The sequence below is a fragment of the Musca vetustissima genome, unplaced genomic scaffold, assembly GCF_032173495.1.
Source record: "Musca vetustissima isolate MV318-11 ecotype Yass unplaced genomic scaffold, APGP_CSIRO_Mvet_v1 utg18455, whole genome shotgun sequence".
Taxonomy (NCBI): domain Eukaryota; kingdom Metazoa; phylum Arthropoda; class Insecta; order Diptera; family Muscidae; genus Musca; species Musca vetustissima.
Genome location: NW_026880200.1, coordinates 44065 through 68850, shown reverse-complemented (window position 1 = coordinate 68850; position 24786 = coordinate 44065). Strand labels below are relative to the sequence as shown.

The window sequence follows — 24786 nt, the reverse complement described above, 5'->3', positions numbered from 1 at the left end:
TTAAGAAAAGCAACTCCCGCTCTCATTTATATACATACACACAAAAGTACATGCATACATATACCAACATATTTATATATTCAGCAGCCAAGTAACCAGAGCCACCAACAAAAAACCCTACAGTCCAGGGGTTTACCAAGAATCAGAACAAGAAGAAGAAGAGGTAGAAGAATATTCATCAGTCAGTCAGCCAGCATAAACAAAGGATTAAAGCACAACAACAACAAGACTCCACAACATTTGACCACAGCATCAGGAATCACAGAGCTCGAAAAGAAAAACAAACAAAAAACCAACACGCCAATACCGCCACAACAAACACACAACAACAACAATGGAAGCAGTTGCCAAACATGATTTTACAGCAACGGCTGATGATGAGCTGTGTTTTCGTAAAAATCAAATCTTAAAGGTAAGACCGATTAACCTCTAAATAGGAAACCAAAAACAACAATTAACAGGTAGCAGACAGGATACCCATTCCTTAATGATATTAAAAAATAATTTCCAATGGGAAAACCTTAATTCAGCTTAGCTGAATTGGATTTCCCTTGGGAAATCTTCAATTCAGCACTAAAGAAAAAGGTTTCCGATGGGAAATCTTGAATTCAGCCCAGCTGAATTGGGATTCCTTTAAGAAATCTTCAATCTAGCACAATCGGATTAAAGTTTCCATGGGAAATCTTCAATTCAGCCTGGCTGAATTAAGGTTTCCATAGGAAATCTTCAATTCAGCCTGGCTGAATTAAGGTTTCCATAGGAAATCTTCAATTCAGCCTGGCTGAATTAAGGTTTCCATAGGAAATCTTCAATTCAGCCCGGCTGAATTAAGGTTTCCATAGGAAATCTTCAATTCAGCCTGGCTGAATTAAGGTTTCCATAGGAAATCTTCAATTCAGCCCGGCTGAATTAAGGTTTCCATAGGAAATCTTCAATTCAGCCTGGCTGAATTAAGGTTTCCATAGGAAATCTTCAATTCAGCCTGGCTGAATTAAGGTTTCCATAGGAAATCTTCAATTCAGCCTGGCTGAATTAAGGTTTCCATAGGAAATCTTCAATTCAGCCTGGCTGAATTAAGGTTTCCATAGGAAATCTTCAATTCAGCCTGGCTGAATTAAGGTTTCCATAGGAAATCTTCAATTCAGCCTGGCTGAATTAAGGTTTCCATAGGAAATCTTCAATTCAGCCTGGCTGAATTAAGGTTTCCATAGGAAATCTTCAATTCAGCCTGGCTGAATTAAGGTTTCCATAGGAAATCTTCAATTCAGCCTGGCTGAATTAAGGTTTCCATAGGAAATCTTCAATTCAGCCTGGCTGAATTAAGGTTTCCATAGGAAATCTTCAATTCAGCCTGGCTGAATTAAGGTTTCCATAGGAAATCTTCAATTCAGCCTGGCTGCATTAAGGTTTCCATAGGAAATCTTCAATTCAGCCTGGCTGCATTAAGGTTTCCATAGGAAATCTTCAATTCAGCCTGGCTGAATTAAGGTTTCCATAGGAAATCTTCAATTCAGCCTGGCTGAATTAAGGTTTCCATAGGAAATCTTCAATTCAGCCTGGCTGAATTAAGGTTTCCATAGGAAATCTTCAATTCAGCCTGGCTGAATTAAGGTTTCCATAGGAAATCTTCAATTCAGCCTGGCTGAATTAAGGTTTCCATAGGAAATCTTCAATTCAGCCTGGCTGAATTAAGGTTTCCATAGGAAATCTTCAATTCAGCCTGGCTGAATTAAGGTTTCCATAGGAAATCTTCAAACCATCAATTCAGCTTGGCTGAATTAAGGTTTCCATAGGAAATCTTCAATTCAGCCTGGCTAAATTAAGGTTTCCATAGGAAATCTTCAATTCAGCCTGGCTGAATTAAGGTTTCCATTGGAAATCTTCAATTCAGCCTGGCTGAATTAAGGTTTCCAAAGGAAATCTTCAATTCAGCCTGGCTGAATTAAGGTTTCCATAGGAAATCTTCAATTCAGCCTGGCTGAATTAAGGTTTCCATAGGAAATCTTCAATTCAGCCTGGCTGAATAAAGGTTTCCATAGGAAATCTTCAATTCAGCCTGGCTGAATTAAGGTTTCCATAGGAAATCTTCAATTCAGCCTGGCTGAATTAAGGTTTCCATAGGAAATCTTCAATTCAGCCTGGCTGAATTAAGGTTTCCATAGGAAATCTTCAATTCAGCCTGGCTGAATTAAGGTTTCCATAGGAAATCTTCAATTCAGCCTGGCTGAATTAAGGTTTCCATAGGAAATCTTCAATTCATCCTGGCTGAATTAAGGTTTCCATAGGAAATCTTCAATTCAGCCTGGCTGAATTAAGGTTTCCATAGGAAATCTTCAATTCAGCCTGGCTGAATTAAGGTTTCCATAGGAAATCTTCAATTCAGCCTGGCTGAATTAAGGTTTCCATAGGAAATCTTTAATTCAGCCTGGCTGAATTAAGGTTTCCATAGGAAATCTTCAATTCAGCCTGGCTGAATTAAGGTTTCCATAGGCAATCTTCAATTCAGCCTGGCTGAATTAAGGTTTCCATAGGCAATCTTCAATTCAGCCTGGCTGAATTAAGGTTTCCATAGGAAATCTTCAATTCAGCCTGGCTGAATTAAGGTTTCCATAGGAAATCTTCAATTCAGCCTCGCTGAATTAAGGTTTCCATAGGAAATCTTCAATTCAGCCTGGCTGAATTAAGGTTTCCATAGGAAATCTTCAATTCAGCCTGGCTGAATTAAGGTTTCCATAGGAAATCTTCAATTCAGCATGGCTGAATTAAGGTTTCCATAGGAAATCTTCAATTCAGCCTGGCTGAATTAAGGTTTCCATAGGAAATCTTCAATTCAGCCTGGCTGAATTAAGGTTTCCATAGGAAATCTTCAATTCAGCCTGGCTGAATTAAGGTTTCCATAGGAAATCTTCAATTCAGCCTGGCTGAATTAAGGTTTCCATAGGAAATCTTCAATTCAGCCTGGCTGAATTAAGGTTTCCGCAGGAAATCATCAATTCATCTTGGCTGAATTAAGGTTTCCATATGAAATCTTCAATTCAGCCCAGCTGAATTGCTTCAATTCAGCCCCATATTACGGTTGTAATTCTTTGTTCCCTTAAGAAATTAACCACAAACAATAATGGCCAAAAGCAACAACATAATGTTGTTGTTTTTTTAATTGCATGACCTACACACGTTTTGTGACTTATTGGCCATCAATTTGTTGGGTGTGTGTGCTGTTTTTTTTTCTGACCCAGAGTTTTAATATTCAGTTTTTGTGTTTAGTCCATTAAACGTGTTTGGACTACGAATTTTTGAAAACTGTTTTTTTTTTTGTGTTCGATTTACTTAAGTTTGCATAATGTTTGACACCCCAACAAATAATATTGAAAATAAAAATAAATAAACAATGATACTTTTTTGACATGTGTTTATAGGTGCGGATTTCGAAATGAAATCTCACAATTTGTTTTGTTGTTCTCTTAACCTTCTACGAGTTTTTTATTTTTTCTTTTCAAATTGCCTAACTGTAATTTACAATCTTGAAAACGAAAAAAAACATGAGACATGTTCCACAAGTAATTATTATTAGTTTCTTGGCCAAGACAATGTGCAAAAAATTAGCAGCAGCAGCGGCATATAGAGCTAATGAATGACCATCTCTGACCAGTTCGCCGGCCACAGCTTGTCATCCATCCAGCTGATGTGTGTAGTAATTGTGGCATTTTCGCTTTCATTAAATTGCTTAACTGGTTTGGGGTTTTTCTTTCTCTACTCTGCTCTGCTTTGGTTTTTCTGTATTATTTTGTAACTCTTCTTCGGCTCCATTATCAAGAAACAATGTTGAAAAGCTTTCAATTTCAATTAAGAAAGTCTTTACGGAATTATTTCTGTTTCTGTTTGGTCTTGTTTCCATTTTTTTGTCATACTCAAAAAGGGGCATATTCACACGCACTCGTTTTTTGTTTTTGTTGTTGCCGTTGTTATTATTGCTTCATACACTCGGCAATTGTTGATAGTTCAATTGGTGAGCCGGAAATAATTTAGGTCAATTTGTGATTGTGGGTCAGAAAGATCAGAAATAAAATGTTAGGCAATAAAAAGGTTTTTTTTATTATTTTTTAAAGAAATTCTGCTGAAAAGCCTAATTCAGCTAAACTGAATTAAAGATTTCCTAAGGGAAACCTTAATTCAGCCAGGCTGAATTGAAGATTTCCTATGGAAACCTTCAGGCTGAATTGAAGATTTCCTATGGAAACCTTAATTCAGCCAGGCTGAATTGAAGATTTCCTATGAAAACCTTAATTCAGCCAGGCTGAATTGAAACATACCTATGGAAACCTTAATTCAGCCGGGCTGAATTGAAGCTTACCTATGGAAACCTTAATTCAGCCGGGCTGAATTGAAGCTTACCTATGGAAACCTTAATTCAGCCGGGCTGAATTGAAGCTTACCTATGGAAACCTTAATTCAGCCGGGCTGAATTGAAGCTTACCTATGGAAACCTTAATTCAGCCAGGCTGAATTGAAGATTTCCTAAGGAAACCTTAATTCAGCCAGGCTGAATTGAAGATTTCCTAAGGAAACCTTAATTCAGCCAGACTGAATTGAAGATTTCCTATGGAAAACTTAATTCAGCCAGACTGAATTGAAGATTTCCTATGGAAACCTTAATTCAGCCGGGCTGAATTGAAGCTTACCTATGGAAACCTTAATTCAGCCGGGCTGAATTGAAGCTTACCTATGGAAACCTTAATTCAGCCAAGCCAGAATTGAAGATTTCCTATGGAAACCTTAATTCAGCCAGGCTGAATTGAAGATTTCCTATGGAAACCTTAATTCAGCTAGGCTGAATTGAAGATTTCCTATGGAAACCTTAATTCAGCCGGGCTGAATTGAAACTTACCTATGGAAACCTTAATTCAGCCGGGCTGAATTGAAGCTTACCTATGGAAACCTTAATTCAGCCGGGCTGAATTGAAGCTTACCTATGGAAACCTTAATTCAGCTAGGCTGAATTGAAGATTTCCTATGAAAACCTTAATTCAGCTAGGCTGAATTGAAGATTTCATATGAAAAACTTAATTCAGCTGGGCTGAATTGAAGATTTCCTATGGAAACCTTAATTCAGCCAGGATGAATTGAAGATTTCCTATGGAAACCTTAATTCAGCCAGGCTGAATTGAAGATTTCCTATGGAAGCCTTAATTCAGCCAGGCTGAATTGAAGATTTCCTACGGGAAACCTTAATTAAGCTAGGCTGAATTGAAGATTTCCTACGGGAAACCTAATTCAGCTAAGCTGAATTTAAGATTTCCATATCTATCTTTACGAAATCTTCATTAATACACTATTTAAACTTTGTATATTATTTTTATTAATAATTAATTTCCCTATCTTAGTTTTCCAATCTCTACTTCTCTTTTTACTTCGTTTGTTTTGTTTCCATATTTTTTGTTTTTGTTTTTCTTACTGACTCTATTCTTTCTATTGACTCATAAAAAATGGGTCAATTCAAGTCAATTACACGTGTCTTATCAATATTTCTTCTCGAACAGTCCGGCATAGACTGACAGATATTTGCCATAACTCTTTATTTTCCTTCCTATTTTGAATTCTCTTTCTGTGTGCGAACGAACGACCGAACCATGAAGGCACAAGACAGCATTCAATCAACAGCAGCAGCAGCAAAGACTTTGGAGTTTTGTTTTCATTTCAATATTTTTTCTGTCTGTCTGTCCATGAAACGATTTATGAATGCCGCCTGGCTTTTCTGTGTGAATGGCGAGGGATCTATGAAAATAAGCCATCATCATCATATGGTGATAAGGAATGAGGAGAGGTGGTGTGGGGCAAAAAAGACAACTTATCTTTCTTTTGAAAATCACTAAGCTCCCTTGCTTTATGTTTATGTTAATTTTTCTTAAGACTTTTTTTTAAACAAATTATGACTAGAAATTGAGTGATTCATTTGTCTATGGGACCAGACAAAAACTGTCAATTTGTTTTACAAATTAACGGAAAGGAAACTTTTTAATTCGAATCTTCCCATAAAATATCCTTATTTTCTGAAAAGATGTAAAAAAAAGATTTTGAAAATTAAAATAAATATCGGTATCAAAAATTCAAACCATTTCAGAAAATAGGCAATTATAAATGAACCAATATTGATCTCTATTATCTCCCTTTTTTCCAATATTCTGAATAATCACATAAAACATATAAATAAAAAATGTCAATAACACTTTGAATTTGAAATGTCACTGCCTTAGAAGATTTGTATCCGATTCAACATTAACTTATAGAAAAAATCTATAAAAAGTAATAAATATTTATATTCTGCTTTCTCGTCTCATATTCTGTCACCACAAAAGGTTATAAATATTTACCTTTGAAAATAAATATTTGCGGTTTTTGTCACAATACTATTCATTGCAAACTACAGTACGGGGTTGCTTTATGCAACCACAAAATATATGATCTTGTCTTTGAAATCAATGCTGAAAAAATCTTAAAAAAATATTAAAAATTCTGGTGTTCCATTAGAGGTTCACTCTAGCAAAAAAATATTAAAAATCTCCGCCAATAAATTGGCACTGACATTTTTTTTAAATCCAGGCATACAAATATGCAATGAAAAAATTATTTTCATTCAGAAAATATTTTAAAAAATTCCACGTATATAGGTTTTGAACATATATATTTTTTTAAATCTACGCCTATAGATGGGCTCCAAGAAAACATTTTTTTTTAAAAAAATCCACGTCTATAAATAAAGATTAGATTTTTTAAAGTCGAAGCCTATAAATAGGCTATAGACAATACTTTGAAAGTGTACGCCTCAAAATAGGCATTCAAAAATATTAAAAATACAAATCCCATAAATTACAATAGAACATATTTTGATATGCCTTGAAAATATTTTTAAAATGTCTCAAAAAGTTGGCATTTGCATATATTTGAAAAAATCCCCGCCTTTAAATATTCGTTAGAAAATACTTTTAAACATCTCCGCCGAAAAATAGGCATTGTAAACTATTTTTAAAATATTCACGCCTACACAGGCAATAAAACATATTTTTACCCTTCACCACACTGTGGTACAGGGTATTATGTCTTTGTGCATATGTTTGTAACAGGCAAAAGGAATCGAGATAGGCACATGGTTCCTTTTGAGAATATGCATACAATGAGTCGATTTACGCATGTCCGTCTGTCCGTCCGTCCGTCCATGTATTTTTGTGAACAAAGTACAGGTCGCATTTATGATCCGATTTGGATGAAATTTGGCATAGTTCACTTATTTGGCCCAAGGACGAACCCTATTGAAATTGGAGAAAATCGGTTCAGATTTCGATATAGTTTCGTCCGATTTGATGTAAATGACGCACCAAACTCCCAGTATTTGTTCGATTGGGACAAAATTCTGCACAGACTACTGTATTAGGTCCAGACTGATGTCTGCGAATTTTTTTAAAAATCGGATCAGATTTAGATATAGCTCCCACACTCCCAATATTTGTCCGATTAGGACAACATTTTACATAGAGTACTACATTAGGTCCAGACTGATGTCTGCGAAGTTTTGTTGGAATCGGTTCAGATTTAGATATAGCTCCCTTATATAGTTTCGTCCGATCTTATGTGGATAATGCACCAAACCCCCAATATTTGTGCGATTGGGACAAAATTTAGCGTTGTATACTGAATTAGGTCCAAACTGATGTCTGCAAAGTTTTGTTAAAATCGGTTAAGATTTCGATATAGCTCCCATTTATAGTTTCATCCCATTTTATGTAAATGATGCACCAAACTCCCAATATTTTTCCGATTGGGACAAAATTTAGCATAGTGTACTGAATTTGGTCCAGTCTGATTTCTGCAAAGTTTTGTTAAAATTGGTTCAAATTTCGATATAGCTCCCATATATAGTTTCGTCCGATTATATGTAAATGATGCACCAAACTGCCAATATTTGTCCGATTGGTTAAAAATTTTGCACAGAGTATTGTATTAGGTCCAGGCTGATGTCTACGAAGTTTGGTTAAATCGGTTCAGATTTAGATATAGCTCCCATATATATCATTTAAATGATACACCAAACTCCCAATGTTTGTCCGATTGATGTGTGAAAAGGTTTGTTGAAGTCGGTTCAGATTCGATTTTATGTAAATATTGCACCGAAGGGCCTATGTTTGTTCGATTTACTCCAAATTTGGTAGGCGGAATTAAATTGAATATATAGTGTGATAAAAAAAACAAATGGTGTATGCAACGGTTGCTCAATTAGGTCCATGTGTTTATATATAGCTCCCATACATAATTTTACTCTATTTCATATAAGTGGTACACCAAAGAATCCAAGTCTGTCCGTTTGACATGCAATTTTTCATTGATTTCAGAATGGTATGTGTATGGGGTTTTACAATTGGGTCAAATATTTATCTAGATAGCACATTTAATTTCGCCCGATTCCTTCTCAATGGCCCTCCAAAGATTCTATGACCGTTCTATCTACAGGATATTATAGATATTAACATGCATTGCATGTACCCAAAGTGGTGAAGAAGGGTATCATATAGTCGGCCCCGTCCGACTTTTGAACTTTCCTTACTCATTTTTTTTATAATCGACCCCTACAGATAGGCAGTGAAAAATATAATTTTATTTTTATAATTTTTTTTTTAAATCCTCAGCTACAGTTACTCACTTGGTAAATATTTAAAACTTTTTTTTTGTAAATTTACTTCCACTTCTATACCTTCATGTTAGCAATTAATTTGACTTATTATAATTATTTTTATAATCCGAATCTCTATTTCAACTTCTATTTTTTACTACACAACAACAGCAATATCTTTATAACACTTAAATACACATAATAATTATTAAAGTAAATATAGAAAAAAAATCCAATTTGCAATTTTGTTATGAATGGCTGAATACCCCCTTTTAGCTCCTCAGAAAAAAATACTTTCTATTGTATAAATACTGTCATGGGATTAAATTGTTGTTGCTACGGAATAAGTAGCAAAATTTATTTATCTTTTTGCAACTAGCAAAAAAATCTGTGCATGTTTGTGTGCTTGAATAATCTTCAAGGTATTTAGAATCTCCATCTCTCTGCCTGTCTGCCTCTCAATGTCTCTATAATGGCTATAATCATTTGGTAAAGATAATTGTTTATTGCCGACATTACAACACTACACCACAAACACACAAATTTTATAATCTGCTGAAAGTTTTTCCCATGACTCACTCGCTCACATCCATAGACAATAGAATGGGCCAAGTACAACAGCAACAACAACAACAAGAAAAATAACCGACAAATGGCCAATCAACCAACAGATTACTCAGTCTATGAATGGCTCATATCACGACGGCAATTGTCAGACAACCAGCCGGTCGGCTAGCTATCCAACCAACCAGTCCAACCGACCCAGCATCAACAGTTATTTTCAAAGAGATGACAAATAATTTTTCTTAACGTACATACATCGAATATATGTATGTCGGTTTTTTATGTATGTAAAGAAAAGTTCAGTAAACTATAAATTACTAAACACTGGCAGACAAAATTGTAATTATATATTCGGCAAATGAAGATTCAATTAATTTGGAAGGAGAACTTTTTAAAGACCAATAAAGCCATCGGCTTAGATTGATTAACATATTTTTAAAGCAGTTTTCAGAGGCCTCAAACATGGTTTTTTGAAAAAAATCCTTGGAAAAACATAAAAATAATTTATTTTTTTAAGGACCTCCCAAATGCCTGAATTTTTAAAAAGGATTTCCTTACGTGGAGGGTTTTTAAAGTGTTTTTTTTTTTCAAGGACCTCTCATGGATTAAAAAAAAATATTTTTTAAATACTTCCTTTATGCATTGATTTTCCAGGGCCTCCATGATGCTTCATTTAAGGGACCTCCCTAAGGATGGATTTGAAAAGTATTTGCGTTGATTATAAAAAGTATTTTTCCATAGAAAAGGCTCAGAAGTGGTGCCTTTTTATATTTTGAAGGACCTCACGGACCATAAAAAATACCTTCAAAAAGAGCTCTTTTCAACATAAATTTCAAAAAATATATATTTTTTAAGGATCTCAACTTAGCATCGATCATAAAAAAATAATTTTCTGAAGATCTACCCATTTAGTGTAAATTATCAAAAAATATTCTTCAAAGGACCTCCGTTAAGCGTGATTTGTTTCTAATATTTTTGGAAGGGTTTACCTTTAGCGTCGATCTCCAAAAAAAAGTATCCTTCAAGGATTTCCCTAAATTATGATTTTTTCTAATGAAATTCCTTTACCATTTAATAAAATATTTTTCACAAAGACATCAATAAAATGTTGATTTTTACATCAATTAAATGTGGACCTCGAGGTCTTCTATAAAGAAGACCTCAAGTTGTTCGATGATGAAGTCTCCAAGATCCTCTAAGAAGAAGTCAATAAAGAAGACCTCCAGCTCCCTTCTATGAAGAGTTCCTTAAGCTCAGTTTTTAAGAAGACCTGACTCTCTTCTTTGCAAGAGATCTCTAGCTATTCTATGAAGAATACCTCAAGCCCTTCTATAAATAAGACATTCAGCTTTTCTATGAAGATCTCAAGCTCTTCTATAGAAGAAGAGCTCCAGCTCCAGAAAACCTCCAACTCTTCTATAGAAGACCTCCAGCTCTTCTATAGAAGGAGACCTCTTCCAGTTATTCTATAGAAGAAGACTTCCTCCAGTTTTTCTATAGAAGAAGACTTCCTCCAGTTTTCTAAAGAAAAGAAGACTTCCTTCAGTTTTTCTAAAGAAAAGAAGACCTCCTCTAGCTCTTCTATAGATGAAGACCTCCTCCTGCTCTTCTATAGAAGAATACCTCCTCCAGCTCTTCTATAGAAGAAGACCTCCTCCTGCTCTTCTATAGAAGAAGACCTCCTCCAGCTCATCTATAGAAGAAGACCTCCTCCAGCTCTTCTAAAGAAGAAGACCTCATCCAGCTCTTCTATGGAAGAAGACCTCCTCCAGCTCTTCTATAGAAGAAGACCTCCTCCAGCTCTTCTATAGAAGAAGACCTCCTCCAGCTCTTCTATAGAAGAAGACCTCCTCCAGCTCTTCTATAGAAGAAGACCTCCTCCAGCTCTTCTATAGAAGAAGACCTCCTCCAGCTCTTCTATAGAAGAAGACCTCCTCCAGCTCTTCTATAGAAGAAGACCTCCTCCAGCTCTTCTATAGAAGAAGACCTCCTCCAGCTCTTCTATAGAAGAAGACCTCCTCCAGCTCTTCTATAGAAGAAGACCTCCTCCAGCTCTTCTATGGAAGATGACCGACCTCCAGCTCTTCTATAGAAGAAGACCTCCCCCAGCTCTTCTATAGAAGAAGTCCTCCTCCAGCTCTTCTATAGAAGAAGACTTCCTCCAGCTCTTCTATAGAAGAAGACCTCCTCCAGCTCTTCTATAGAAGAAGACCTCCTCCAGCTCTTCTATAGAAGAAGACCTCCTCCAGCTCTTCTATAGAAGAAGACCTCCTCCAGCTCTTCTATAGAAGAAGACCTCCTCCAGCTCTTCTATAGAAGAAGACCTCCTCCAGCTCTTCTATAGAAGAAGACCTCCTCCAGCTCTTCTATAGAAGAAGACCTCCTCCAGCTCTTCTATAGAAGAAGACCTCCTCCAGCTCTTCTATTAAAGAAGACCGACCTCCAGCTCTTCTATAGAAGAAGACCTCCTCCAGCTCTTCTATAGAAGAAGACCTCCTCCAGCTCTTCTATAGAAGAAGACCTCCTCCAGCTCTTCTATAGAAGAAGACCTCCTCCAGCTCTTCTATAGAAGAAGACCTCCTCCAGCTCTTCTATAGAAGAAGACCTCCTCCAGCTCTTCTATAGAAGAAGACCTCCTCCAGCTCTTCTATAGAAGAAGAACTCCTCCAGCTCTTCTATAGAAGAAGAACTCCTCCAGTTTGGCTGAAGAAATCCTATGCCAAAGTTTTTAAACCTTAAAAATATTTGAGAAATCTCTGCAAACATTTGGCATATACTATTAGACCTACCTTCTGGTCTATATATATATTTTCCAGAATTATCTTTACTAAAAATTATTACCAACCTCTGCCATGGCATATTTTTGCCATTACTTTTATTTATTTTTCGTTTCATTTTCGAATTTTTGGCTTGGCATAAACAAAATGCGAAAAATATTTTTTTTGTTTCGATTTTCTAAATATGCAAATAATATCGATAATAGTTCATGTGCGCCAACTTTATTGGCTGGCCAAAAACACACAACCAACAAAATTGTATCCAAACGACGCCAATACCCAAAACGTAGCCTCCGTCGCCAGTCAAGTAAGCAATTCATTTTCAATGGAATTCGCGCAACAGAAAAAAATTTTGTTGTTGTTGGTTTGTTTTTATTTCCACTTGTTTAGATTTTGACATAAATATTATTCACCAAGACGCACTCGCATACAAACACACGCACCGACATACATTCACATACAAGAAAGTTTAGTCACTCTTCCATACCTACGTACATATATCATTTTTATGTATGGCATAAATCCGAACATACCAGGGTAGGTAGGCCAGACCCGCTAGCTAGCCGATATTTTTTTGGGACTATTTTTATTACCGCATAGTTTTTTATTTTAATTTTTTGTTTGAGACCAAATGTTTTTTCTGGTGATTACCGGCCCTGGTGTTCTCAGGCCCCCACGAATGTTGATTTGCTGTCGGAATATTTTTTTTTTTTTGCTTTTCACTTTTCGACCATGTGATGATGTGTTGCGTGCGTTATGGTTGTTGTTTTTGTTTTTGTAATTTTTTTGTTTTTAGCCGAGATGGCGTTTAGATTTGAAAATTATTTGCCGTCAGAGATATTTTCGTTTCGTGATTTTTTGCTAGTTGTAAAGTATTATTAGTTTGTTAACAAAATATAGCTAATGATGTAATAATAGTATTTAGAATAGGTATGTAAATGTGTGTCTGTGTGTTTGATTGACTGAGTGGGTGCAGTGGTGCACTATAAATTAACAGATGTCACTTCGTATTAATTTTAAGTAAAATTATATCTAGGAAGGAAGTGTAAAATAAACGGGTTGGGAACTTTATTGGTAGGGTGACAAATAGGGGCCAATCTATGGACAATATCTCATGGGGAAATTTATTGATATGAATATATTCTGAAATCAAATATAGGCGAAAATTGTTTGAGATCATCCTTTATGTATCCTCCTTATTGTATCCTCCTTGATTGAAGTTTGAATTGAAGTCTTCTTTGCAGAAGAGTTTTGGGCCTTCTTTATAGAAAAAATTGAGATTTTTTTTCATAGAAAAACTGGAGGTATGTCTTCTTCATAGAAAAGCTAGAGGTCTGTCTTCATAAAAAGCTTTAGATTTTTTTCATAGAAGATCAATGGGTCTCCCTTATAGAACGGTTTGAGGACTTCTCCATAGAAGAACTTTTGATTTTCTTCATAGCTTGAGCTCTTCTGCATAAAAGATCTGCATGTATTCTTCAGAAAAGTGCTGTAAGTCTTCTTCATAGAAGAACTTCGGATATTAATCAAAGAAAATGTTTTTAGGTCTTCTTATGGAATTCCCTGGGCCCTACTTTTATAGAGTAATTTAAGTATTTTTTTTTTTATTATTTCTTTAGGATTTTTCTTTATAAAAGATATAGAGATAATTCTTTTTGTGGGAGAGCTGGATGCTTTTTTTAGAAGAACTTCAATTTTTTTAAGATCTTGTTATCTTTTTTATCTCTTTTCCATTTATTACTTATTACCCACTGTAGAGGCTATTTAAATTCCAACTTAATACACATTTATCATGTTTTTAATTGTAAAAAAATGAAAAAACGAGCTTCGTGTTGTTTTAACATTTTTCCACTTTGTTATTGAATTTTTTTTTCGATTTCACTTTAACTGGGCATTTTTTTCGAATATCCAACAATTGCGATACGTACGTGATTCTATTGAAATTTTCAATCTTGTTAAAATTATTGTCTGCTACTACTTTATGATATTGTAATATATGTAAATTTATCACTACTTTTAAATACGTTGCTAAATAATTGTTGTACAGTGGTTAAAGAAAATGAAAAACGAAAACAAAAACAAAAAAATCCAAATCCAATCCAAAAAACAAAAAAATCTTTCGGAGAAATTTTCTCTCAAACACTCCAAGAGCTGCCTCATCTGCATGCGGAATTAACCATGCTTCAGATCCACATAACAGCACGAGTAGTATCAGCGTCTTGTAGAGTGTGAGTTTGGTCTGACGGGAGGTGGCCTTGCTTTTAAGTTGCCTACTCAGACCATAGTAGCATCTGTTGGCCATCACAATCCCTCTTCGAATTTCAAAACTGATGTCATTCGTTTTATTTATGGCGGTACCAAGGTATATAAAATTTTTAACTACCTCGAAGCTGTAGTTCTCAAGTTCCACAGTTGGTCCGAGTCTACTGGACGTCTTGCGCGTTGATACCATCATCTTGGTCTTCTCGCCGTTTACTGCCAAACCCACTTTGGCAGACTCCTCAATTTGTTCAAAGGTGGCTGTTACCGCTCTTAATGTTCGACCCATTATGTCGATGTCATCGGCGTAGGCGAGTAACTAATGTTGTTTGGTGTACAGAGTGCCATTTCTGTTCACTTTTGCTCCTCGTATGACCTTTTCCAGGAATATGTTAAAAAGGTCACACGACAAACTGTCACCTTGTCTGAATCCTCGTTCGGCATTAAAGGGCTCCGAGAGATCCCTTCCGACTTTAACTGCTGATCTTGTGCCTGTTAAAGTTAACCTGCATAATCTCATGGAAAATTTCAAAGCGATCAGCGCTATATTTCCGCCCTCTAGTATGGTAATGGCTTACTAAATAATATATACTGTATAGTAAGCACCTGTAAATATTTAAGTGCAACTCCCATATCTGAGTACATACGACCATATAATTGGTATCAATTTAAAGGTCAAGCACTCCTCTTGGATATTCTATCAACTTATCGGGTCTATGTCCTTCAGGGGCGAATATATACTCCAAAGAATATAAATGTTGTAATTTTTCACACAAAAGTCAGAGTCGATTTGACCCGTTAAATATTGACCGATCTTTATCAAAACAGACATGCTTATTCTTTGACCCAATCTCCTTCTCCATGTAAAAATTCTTATTGGGCCATACTTGCGGTGCAGAAAATCAGACAAAAATAAAGTATTTGGTCCATTTCATCCCCTAAATATTAACCAATCCTTACCAAAAACAATAGGGGTCTTCATTGGCTAAAACCTGCCATGGAGATTGGTCCATAACTGTGGCCTGTATCGTGTTAACAAATTATAATGGACAGACGGGCGTACGGACGGACTCACATGTCTAGATCGACTCAGCTACTCGAGATATGATGATCGGTATACTTAAAGGTGGCTCTAGGACCAATATTTCGCGGCGTTACAAACTCTTGGGATTGCACAAAACTATAATACCCTGACAACATAGTTGTGTAGGGTATAAAAATCTTCGCCTGTCTATAGGCTTTGAAAAATGTTGTAAAAAAATAGATGTCCATATCTGTTTGAAGATCTTGAAAAAATATTTGTTTTCAAAAAATCCACGATTTTTTATGGACCCCAATCTATGATGTTACAAAAAAACCTAAAAACCAATCAACCATAGCAAAAATATTAGCTTACAACAACAACAAAAAATTAAGAAAATAATGAAACTCATATCCCACAGCAACAACAACAAAACTATCATTTACTTTAATAACCACTAAGTCATCTGTCTGCCTTCTGCTTCTTCTTCTGCTATACGGTGTTGCAGCTTTGTAATGCCGTTGTTTCTCCACTACGACAATGTGTGAGCGTGTGACCCAGGCAGCAGACCAGTCAGCATGACTGTCTGCCTTCTATTCTGGCATTCAGTCGCGGCTTTTTTGCCAAGAGAACAGCAGCAACAACTGCAACAACAACAAAAAAGTGCATTGGCATCGGCTATCAGCTTAGCCTTGTGTCTGACATGGTCATATTACGGCTATTATCATTCAACAAAACTCGGCATCATTATCATGTTAACAATGCTAAGCAGCGGCACCAGCAGCCACAACAACAATAACAACAACGGCAACTACAACAACAATAATATTGGTCAAGATCTGCAACAGCAGCCACAGAACTGAAATATTTTGCCAACAACAGAAACTCTGCAGACAGACAGACTAAGGCGCAGTGGTTATGTCAGGCAGACCTGGCAATGGGGAGTTTTGGAGGGTGAGCGAGGGAGGGAGCTTCAGAAATTTTTGAAAAAGGGAGAACGCAAAGTTAAAGACCTGTAATTGCATGAAATGTTTAAAAGAGAGTAGCAGGCAGACCAACAACAAAACTTGTTTGACTAGCATGTGTCGTCTCAAAGCCAAAAAAAGAGAGGAAGAAGCTGCTGATATCCTTGCCCCTCAAAAGAACATCACTGCCATTACCAACATCATCATCATCTGGTGGTGGTGGTGTGGGCCTCATTTTTGTGACCATTGTCGTGTGGCAGAAGCTGCAATGGTGGCAACCCAAATAAACCAGATTGTGGTAGCAGCAGAATTTTGGAATTGCCGGTTTTTTGTCTGCTCCTCTGAATGGCAGATCCATAGATTTTTTTGTTGAGACTCTTCCTTTATTTTGCATTCATTTTTTGGGGGATTTTTATTTTTCATTCCTCTTTACCGGTTGCCAGGCCAAGTGTTAATGGTCGTTTTTTTTATTTTTTTTTTCGTCTTTTGTTGTTGCTTCCCTTGCGCTTTGGCTTTGTAATACAACCTGCTTTTTTATTGTTGTTTTTGCTGATTTAATAATAATAGCCTTCTCTTGATCCTGGTTTGTCCTTCCATTTTGGGCGTTTTGTTCCATTTTTTGGTCATTTATTATGCTTTATTGTTTCCTAAACAGGTCCTTAATGATATTTTCGTCTGCCGTTTTTTACTTCCTCCCCTCCCCTTTCCTTTATTTTCTTTTTGGATAATTGAGGTTTTGATTTTGCTTTTTGTGGTTGATAAGGATATTTAACACAGGACTTTTGAACTTTCCCTTTTAAAACATTGTCACCAGACCGGAAAGGAATGCGAGGGAGAAAGGGATTTTATGGATATTTTAAATATCCAGGTTTTTATTTTAATATTTATTTTGAAGACTATGGACAAGAATCAAAAATTCACGACTGTCTGTAGACCTTGAAGAAATATTTTTAAACCAGTGAGCGGAGCAGTATAGTCGGATGGGGCCGACCATATGATACCCTACACAACTACCACGAAAATCTAACTTTCTGTGGTACTACATTCTGAGCATGGGCAATACTTCGCGATATTTGTACCCTTTTGACCGACTAGAGGTCAACAAATATTATTGCTAATATTCAGTGCAGTCCATCTAAATTCTTGTCTAGATTCCCTACACCGTGGGTTGTATTGCAATGTTCGGCTTTCAATTGTGGCCTATAGATCGACAAAAAAAAAAAAAAAAACACAAAAAATTAGGTTTTAGGTTTTCAGTTCAATTCATCCCAATATTATTATCTGATCATCACCGGAAATTATAGGCGTTGACCTTGCCATACCTAGATCCTCATGGAAAATTTCAAAGCGATCCGGGCTATATTTTCGCCCTCTAATGTGGTAATGGGTTACTAAATAATATCTGAATACGTAAGCACCTGTAAATATTTACGTTGAACTCCCACATCCGAGTACATACGACAATAAAAACGGTATCAATTTAAAGGTCAACCACTCCTCTTAGATACACTATGAACTTATCGGGTCTATATCCTTCTGGAGTAAATATATACGCCATAGAATTCAAATTTTGTAATTTTTCACACAAAAGTCAGGGTCCATTTGACCCATTAAATATTGACCGATGTTTATCAAAACATGCATACTTATTCTTTGGACCGATTCCCTTCTCCATGTAAAAATTCACGATGTTCGGACCATAATTGCGGTCTCTAGAGCAACCAGAAAAACCATTTCATCTCCTAAATATTAACCGATCTTTACCAAAAACAATAGGGTTCTTCATTGGCCAGAACCCATTCTACATGCAAAATTTCGTGAAGATTGGTCAATAGGGGTCTTCATTGGCCATAACCGGTCCATCATGCGGTCCCTGGAGCGATCAGAAAAACCGAAAAAATTTAAGTATTTGGTCCATTTCATCCTCTAAATATTAACCGATCTTTACCAAAAACAATAGGTGTCTTTATTGGCCAGAACCCCCCTCCTACATGCAAAATTTCGTGAAGATTGGTCGATAGGGGTCTTCATTGACCATAACCGGTTCTACATGCAACATTTCGTGAAAATTGGTCCATGACTGTAGCCCTTATCGTGTTTACAAAATATAATGGACAGACGGACTGACGGACGGACACACATGTCTAGATCGACTCAGCTAGTCGAGATATAACGATCGGTACACTTAAAGGTGAGTCTAGGACCAATATTTCCCGGCGTTACAAACTCATCGGAGAAGAATAAGTTTCCTTCTCATCGCATATAAAGTGCTATCCAGTGTGCTGTGTGAACGACTGAAGCCAATGGTCAATGACATCATTGGACCATACCAATGCGGCTTCAGACCTGGCAAATCCACCATTGACCAAATCCTGGAAAAGACCCACGAAAAACACATCGACACATTCCACCTATTTGTCGACTATAAAACCGCAGTCGACAGCCCTATCCGTTCAGAGGTGTTTAAAGCCATGTCTACGTTCGGCATTCCTGCAAAATTTATACGGCTATGCAGCATAACTTTAAGTGGCACAAGGTCAGCAGTTAAAGTAGGAAAGGACCTATCGGAGCCCTTCAATGCCGAACGACGATTCAGACAAGGTGACAGTTTGTCGTGTGATCTTTTTAACATCCTTCTGGAAAAGGTCATACGAGACGCAAAGGTGAACAGAAATGTCACTCTGTACACCAAACAACACATGTTACTCGCCTACCCCGATGACATCGATATAATGGGTCGTACATTGCGAGCGGTCACCTTTGAACAAATTGAAAAGGAACCACCTTTGAACAAAATGAAAAGGAGTCTGCCAAAGTGTGTCTGACAGTAAACGGCGAGAAGACCAAGTTGATGGTATCAACGCGCAAGACGTCCAGTGGACCAACTTTGGAATTTGAGAACTACAGCTTCGAGGTAGTCAAAGATTTTATATACCTTGGTAGCGCCATAAATAAAACGAATGACATCAGTTTTGAAATTCGGAGAAGGATTGTGATGGCCAACAGATGCTACTATGGTCTAAGTAAGTAAGTTAAGAAACAAGGCCACCTCCCGCCAGACCAAACTCACACTTTACAAGACGCTGATACTACCCGTGCTATTATAAGGATCTGAAGCATAGGTACTTGCGCAAGCAGATGAGGCAACTCTTGGGCCGATCTGCGTCGACGGTGAATATCGGCGTCGAATGAACCACGAGATTTACAATTTATACGCGGACATCGACATAGTCAGTCGTATTGAGCTGCAGCGACTACGGTGGCTAGGCCATGTTGTGCGAATGAATGAGAATGCCAAAATTCATATAAAAGGAGCCTACTGATGGTTCCCGTAGAGGGGGAAGGCCACGAATTAGATGTAAAAACCAAGTAGAAAACAACATCTTGGAACGTGGTCTTCCAAATTGGTGAATTTGCGCACAAGAACGACGCGCTTGGAAATCTTTTTTAAGCTCGGCTTATGGAGCAACCGTTCTGTAACAAGCCAGCTAAGTGTGGCTACACAAAACTATAATACCCTGACAATAAGCTATAATACCCTGCGAATAATTGGACCTTTAAAAAAAATTCTGAAACCAAAGTTTCTAAAATTACCTTTCCCTCTTCTTATTCTATGTCTCCTCAAAATTCCATCAATCACTTCAATATATGATCGATATCATTTTTTTCCGAAGGTGAAGGGTGCGTATAAAATTATTTCATTGAGAAGAAGAAAAAATCTAACTGATACATGAATCATAAACCTGTATCAAATCTCTTAGCCTTTGTCTTTCAAATCCGAACTATTTTTGGCCATAAAAAAACGAAACGAATATTTATACCTTTTATGTTCAACGATTATAGCCGACACATGCTATAAAGCAGAGAAATATGAAATAAAGACAACAAACAAAAGGAAAGAAACATATGATTTTTTGTATTTATTCTTTGACCTGTTTTCTCTACATCAAAGAGACAATGGGAGAGAGAAGAAAATATATCAGCTCCGTATGTCAATATTTATCTCAAATTATTAATTAGAAATTTAAATTAATTAAATATTTGAAATCTAAATGGATGGATTTTTTGTTTAACAAGGGCAATGACTGATGAGTTTGAAGGGGGTTTTAAGGTAGCAGATTAGGTTTCTGAGGGCATATTTTCAAAGCTATTGATTTTCTATATCCGTAGCATAATTATGAGGACCACAAAAACAAGAAGCATCATTTATATATTTTTCATAAATACCCTCCAATTGCCAAATATTTTCAATTATGCCATAACCTGCCCATACTACGCCCCCACCATTCAATTTAATTAACATTAAAAAAAAATAATCTACAACCTACACTACAAAAAAAGGTAATTAAACAACAACAACACATTTTGGCATAAATTAATTTAAAATAAATAATACCAAATTGAAAAAAATGAAAACAAGACAGACAATTGCCAGCCTCTGGTCTCTGGGTCGCCGTCAAATGTTCCAGATGACTGAATTCTGCTATTCAGTTGGTGGTGGCCATCACAACGATATGAAATGACCAAATAACAGCAGCAACAACAATGCCAAAATAAATATTTATGTTTCTGGTCACTATTCAATAAACAATGGATATTTGATGGTGTTGCTATTCAAAATAAACCTACAAAAATAATGGAAAGAATTGAAAAAATTGATGGAGAATTTTCTATTGGATTTATTTTTTAATTTTTTGAATTTTTAAGGACTACTTGCTTGGATTTATTTTAAATGTTTTTAAGGTCCATTAAAGGGCGCCTGGATTTTTTATAATTTATTTTTCCGTCCATCTATAGACTTGGTTCTATTATTTTCAAGGTCCATTAAGGTCGTGGTTTCCGTCTACTGGCATTTTTTATTCTTCTATATATTGAGCATTTTTATTCTTGTTTTTTTTTTTTTAATATATCATGCTACATTATTTCAAAATAAAAATTATAGCATGCAATTTTTTTCTTTATTATTATCATGCGTATACATTTTTTTATTCTTTTGTGTATTCATCAGAATTTTTTAAAAATATATATCTTTTTACAAAATTTCAAAATAAAATTTATAGCATACCATATTTTCCATACTTTTGTTTATTTCTTTTAAAATAGACATTAAAAATCCTTTTCGTTTTCTTTATTTCCAGATTTTAAATATGGAAGATGATTCAAATTGGTATCGTGCTGAATTAGATGGCAAAGAAGGTCTCATACCCAGCAATTACATAGAAATGAAAAATCATGAGTAAGTCTTTTACACCCACAATCATTTTTTGTTATTTATTTATTTATTCCAACATTTATTTTTAATTTCTCAACCATTCCATTTAGTTGGTACTATGGCCGCATTACCCGCGCTGATGCTGAAAAACTATTATCGAACAAACATGAAGGCGCTTTTTTAATACGTATTAGTGAATCAAGTCCGGGTGATTTTTCATTATCGGTTAAGTAAGTTGATGGTTTTTTTTTCTTTTTTTAATTATTATTGTTAATAAATTATTTTTGTTTTTTTCCTTAGATGCCCCGATGGTGTTCAACATTTTAAAGTATTACGTGACGCACAAGGTAAATTCTTCCTTTGGGTGGTTAAATTTAATTCATTAAATGAATTGGTGGAATATCATCGAACCGCTAGCGTATCCCGTTCACAAGATGTCAAATTAAGAGATATGATACCTGAAGAGGTGAGTGTTTGGAGCATGAGAATTACTTATAGAGTTGAGGAGGAAAACTTCTTCTAATTGAAGATCAGTTGAAATGGTAAAAAAAAGAGTTGTAAAAAGTATACAATTTAGTCTTCTAAAGCAGGATCTTCAGGTCTTCTAAAGGAGGACCATTTGTTGAAACAAAAGCTGTTCTTATAGAAGACTATGTAGCCTTGTCAGGGAAGACCTAAGTGGTATCTTTCTGAAGACAAAATGTTCTTATTTTAGAAAACTATTTGGACTATTGTAAAAGAAGACCTTTTAGTTTTCTATATAGAGGATCCTTTTGTCTTCATAAGACAATTTGGAATTTTAAATGGAGACATTTTGGTCTTCTACAAGAAGGTTTTTGGTCCTCTATAAAGAGATATATTTGGTCATCTATAAGAAGTCCTGTTGGTAGCCCAAAAGAAGACCTTCTTGGTCTTCTTAAGAAGACCTGTTAGTCTTGTACAAGATGTCCTTTTGGCCTTCCAGAAAAAGGTCTGTTGGTCTTCCAAAATAAGATTTTTTGGTCTTCTACAAGAAGACCTTTTGGTCTTCCAAAAAAAAGAACTGTTGGTCTTCCAAAAGAAGACCTTTTGGTCTTCCAAAAGAAGACTTATTTGGTCTACTATAAGATGACCATTTTTGCTTTTGCTCTTCTTCAAGAAGATCTTTTGGTCATCTTCTAGAAGACCTTTTGTTCTTCTTCTAGAAAACCTTTTGGTCTTCTTTTTTGGTCCTCTATAAGATGACAATTTGGTCTTCTTCAAAAATACCTTTTGGTCTTCTTCAAAAAGACCTTTTTGTCTTCCAAAAGAAGACCTTTCGGTCTTCAATAAGATAATCGTTTGACCTTCTTTTTGATTCTCTACAAGATGACAATTTGGTCTTTTTCAAGAGGACCTTTTGGTCTTCCAAAAGAAGACCTTCAGGCCTTCTATAAAAATATATTATTGATCCTCTATAACAAGACCTTTGATCTCCTACAAGATGACAATTTGGTCTTTTTGAAGAAGACCTTTTGGCCTTCTTCCAGAAGACCTTATAGTCTTCCAAAAGAAGACCTTTCGGTCATCTATAAAAATATATTTTTGGTTCTCTATAGGAAGACCTTTTGATCTGGCGTTACAGAGAAACACCTTTTGGTCTTCCAAAAGAAGACTTTTTTGCCTTCTTTAAGATGACAATTTGGTCTTCTTGAAGACGGCCTTTCAATCTTCTTGAAGAAGACCTTTTGGTCTTCCAAAAGAAGACCTTTAGACCTTCTATAAAATTATATTTTTGATTCTCTATAAGATGACAATTTGGTCTTCTTGAAGAAGATCTTTTGGCCTTCTTCCAGAAGACCTTTTAGTGTTCCAAAAGAAGAACTTTTATTCTTCCAAAAGACGATCTTTTGGTCATCTATAAAAATATATTTTTGGTACTCTATAAGAAGACCTACTACTACTATAAGATCCTTTGGTCTTCTTTTTTAGTTATCTATAAGATGACAAATTAGTCTTCTTCATGAAGACAATGTGATTTTCTTCAAGAAGACCTTTTGGTCTTCTATAAGAAGAATTTTTGGTCATCTAAAAGAAGACCTTTTGGTCTTCTATAAGAAAATCTTTTGGTCTTCTTTTTGGTACTCTATTAGATGACACTTTGGTCTTCCAAATGAAGACCTTTTGGTTTTCCCAAAGAAGACCCTTTTGTTTTTCCAAAGAAAACCCTTTTGTTTTCCAATGGAAGACCTTTTGGTCTTCTATAAAAAAAATATTTTTGGTTCTCTATAAAAGTCCTTTCGGTCTTCTAAAATAAGACCTCTTGGTCCTCTTTAATAAGACTTTTTGATCTTCATTTGGTCTTCTTATTTGGTCCTCTATAAGATGACAATTTGATGTTCTTCAAGAAGACATTTCGGCCATCCATAGAAATATATTTTTGGTCCTCTTCAAGAAGACCTTTTAATCTTCTATAAGAAAATATTTTTGTCTTCTTGTTGGTCCGCTATAAAATGACAATTTGGTCTTCTTCAAAAAGACCTTTTGATCTTCCATTTGGTCGTCCAAAAGATAAAAAGTTTCCCCATGGCCTCAAAAGATTCCGTTTTTTTTTTTTTAATTTTTGATCTCCTCAATTAATTGTTTTCCCTATTTTTATTCCAGATGCTTGTACAAGCCCTGTACGATTTTGTGCCACAAGAATCTGGGGAATTGGAATTCAGACGTGGTGATGTCATCACCGTAACAGATCGTTCCGATGAGAATTGGTGGAATGGTGAGATTGGCAATCGTAAGGGCATTTTCCCAGCTACCTATGTAACGCCATATCATCACTCATAATTATTGCTTAAATATAACAATCACCAACAACAACAACCGCAACAACATCCCCACACAAACAACAACAAATATCCCAACAAAATATCCTATTAAATTATAACAAAAAAATTAAAAGAAAATTATCGAATAAAGAAGAAAATGGGAACTTTTTTAAAAAGTCAAAACAAAAAAAAAACCAAACCCATCTCGTCCAAACTTTGCACACAACAAACCAACCCCACAACAACAACATTGTAAACACCGTCATATTGAAACACAACAGCCACAACAACAAGAAAAACAAACGCAATTTATTTAAATAAACGCCACATTTTTTTACACACAACACATACCATATGGTTTTTTTATGTTTTTTATAAATATATAAATAAACAAAAGATACAATACACAACAACAAGAAGAAAAACAACCAACCTAAAAGTGGAAAATAAATCCGTAATCAATGCATTTGTTTTTTAGAAACCGATAACCGATTTTTTTACTTTTAAAGGGAAAAACAAAAACCATGTAATAATGAAGAAAAACACACA

At 35.6% G+C, this 24786-nt stretch overlaps 1 protein-coding gene across 1 annotated transcript; it reads left to right on the top strand.

Moving 5' to 3' along the window:
- Positions 1 to 293: 293 nt before the first annotated feature.
- LOC133325645 (growth factor receptor-bound protein 2) lies at positions 294 to 24306 on the top strand. Its single transcript, XM_061534367.1, has 5 exons — positions 294 to 412; positions 21384 to 21481; positions 21568 to 21687; positions 21758 to 21923; positions 24080 to 24306. The coding sequence occupies exons 1-5, from the start codon at positions 335 to 337 to the stop codon at positions 24254 to 24256; spliced, it is 639 nt and encodes a 212-aa protein (XP_061390351.1). The 5' UTR covers positions 294 to 334; the 3' UTR covers positions 24257 to 24306.
- Positions 24307 to 24786: the final 480 nt, after the last annotated feature.

Bases quoted from the DNA above. Each gene is read 5' to 3' on its own strand.
- LOC133325645 (XM_061534367.1), top strand. From the start codon at position 335: ATGGAAGCAGTTGCCAAACATGATTTTACAGCAACGGCTGATGATGAG. The intron at 21,688-21,757 runs GTAAGTTGATGG...TTTTTTCCTTAG, and splicing joins GATTTTTCATTATCGGTTAA to ATGCCCCGATGGTGTTCAAC. The intron at 21,924-24,079 runs GTGAGTGTTTGG...TTTTTATTCCAG, and splicing joins GAGATATGATACCTGAAGAG to ATGCTTGTACAAGCCCTGTA.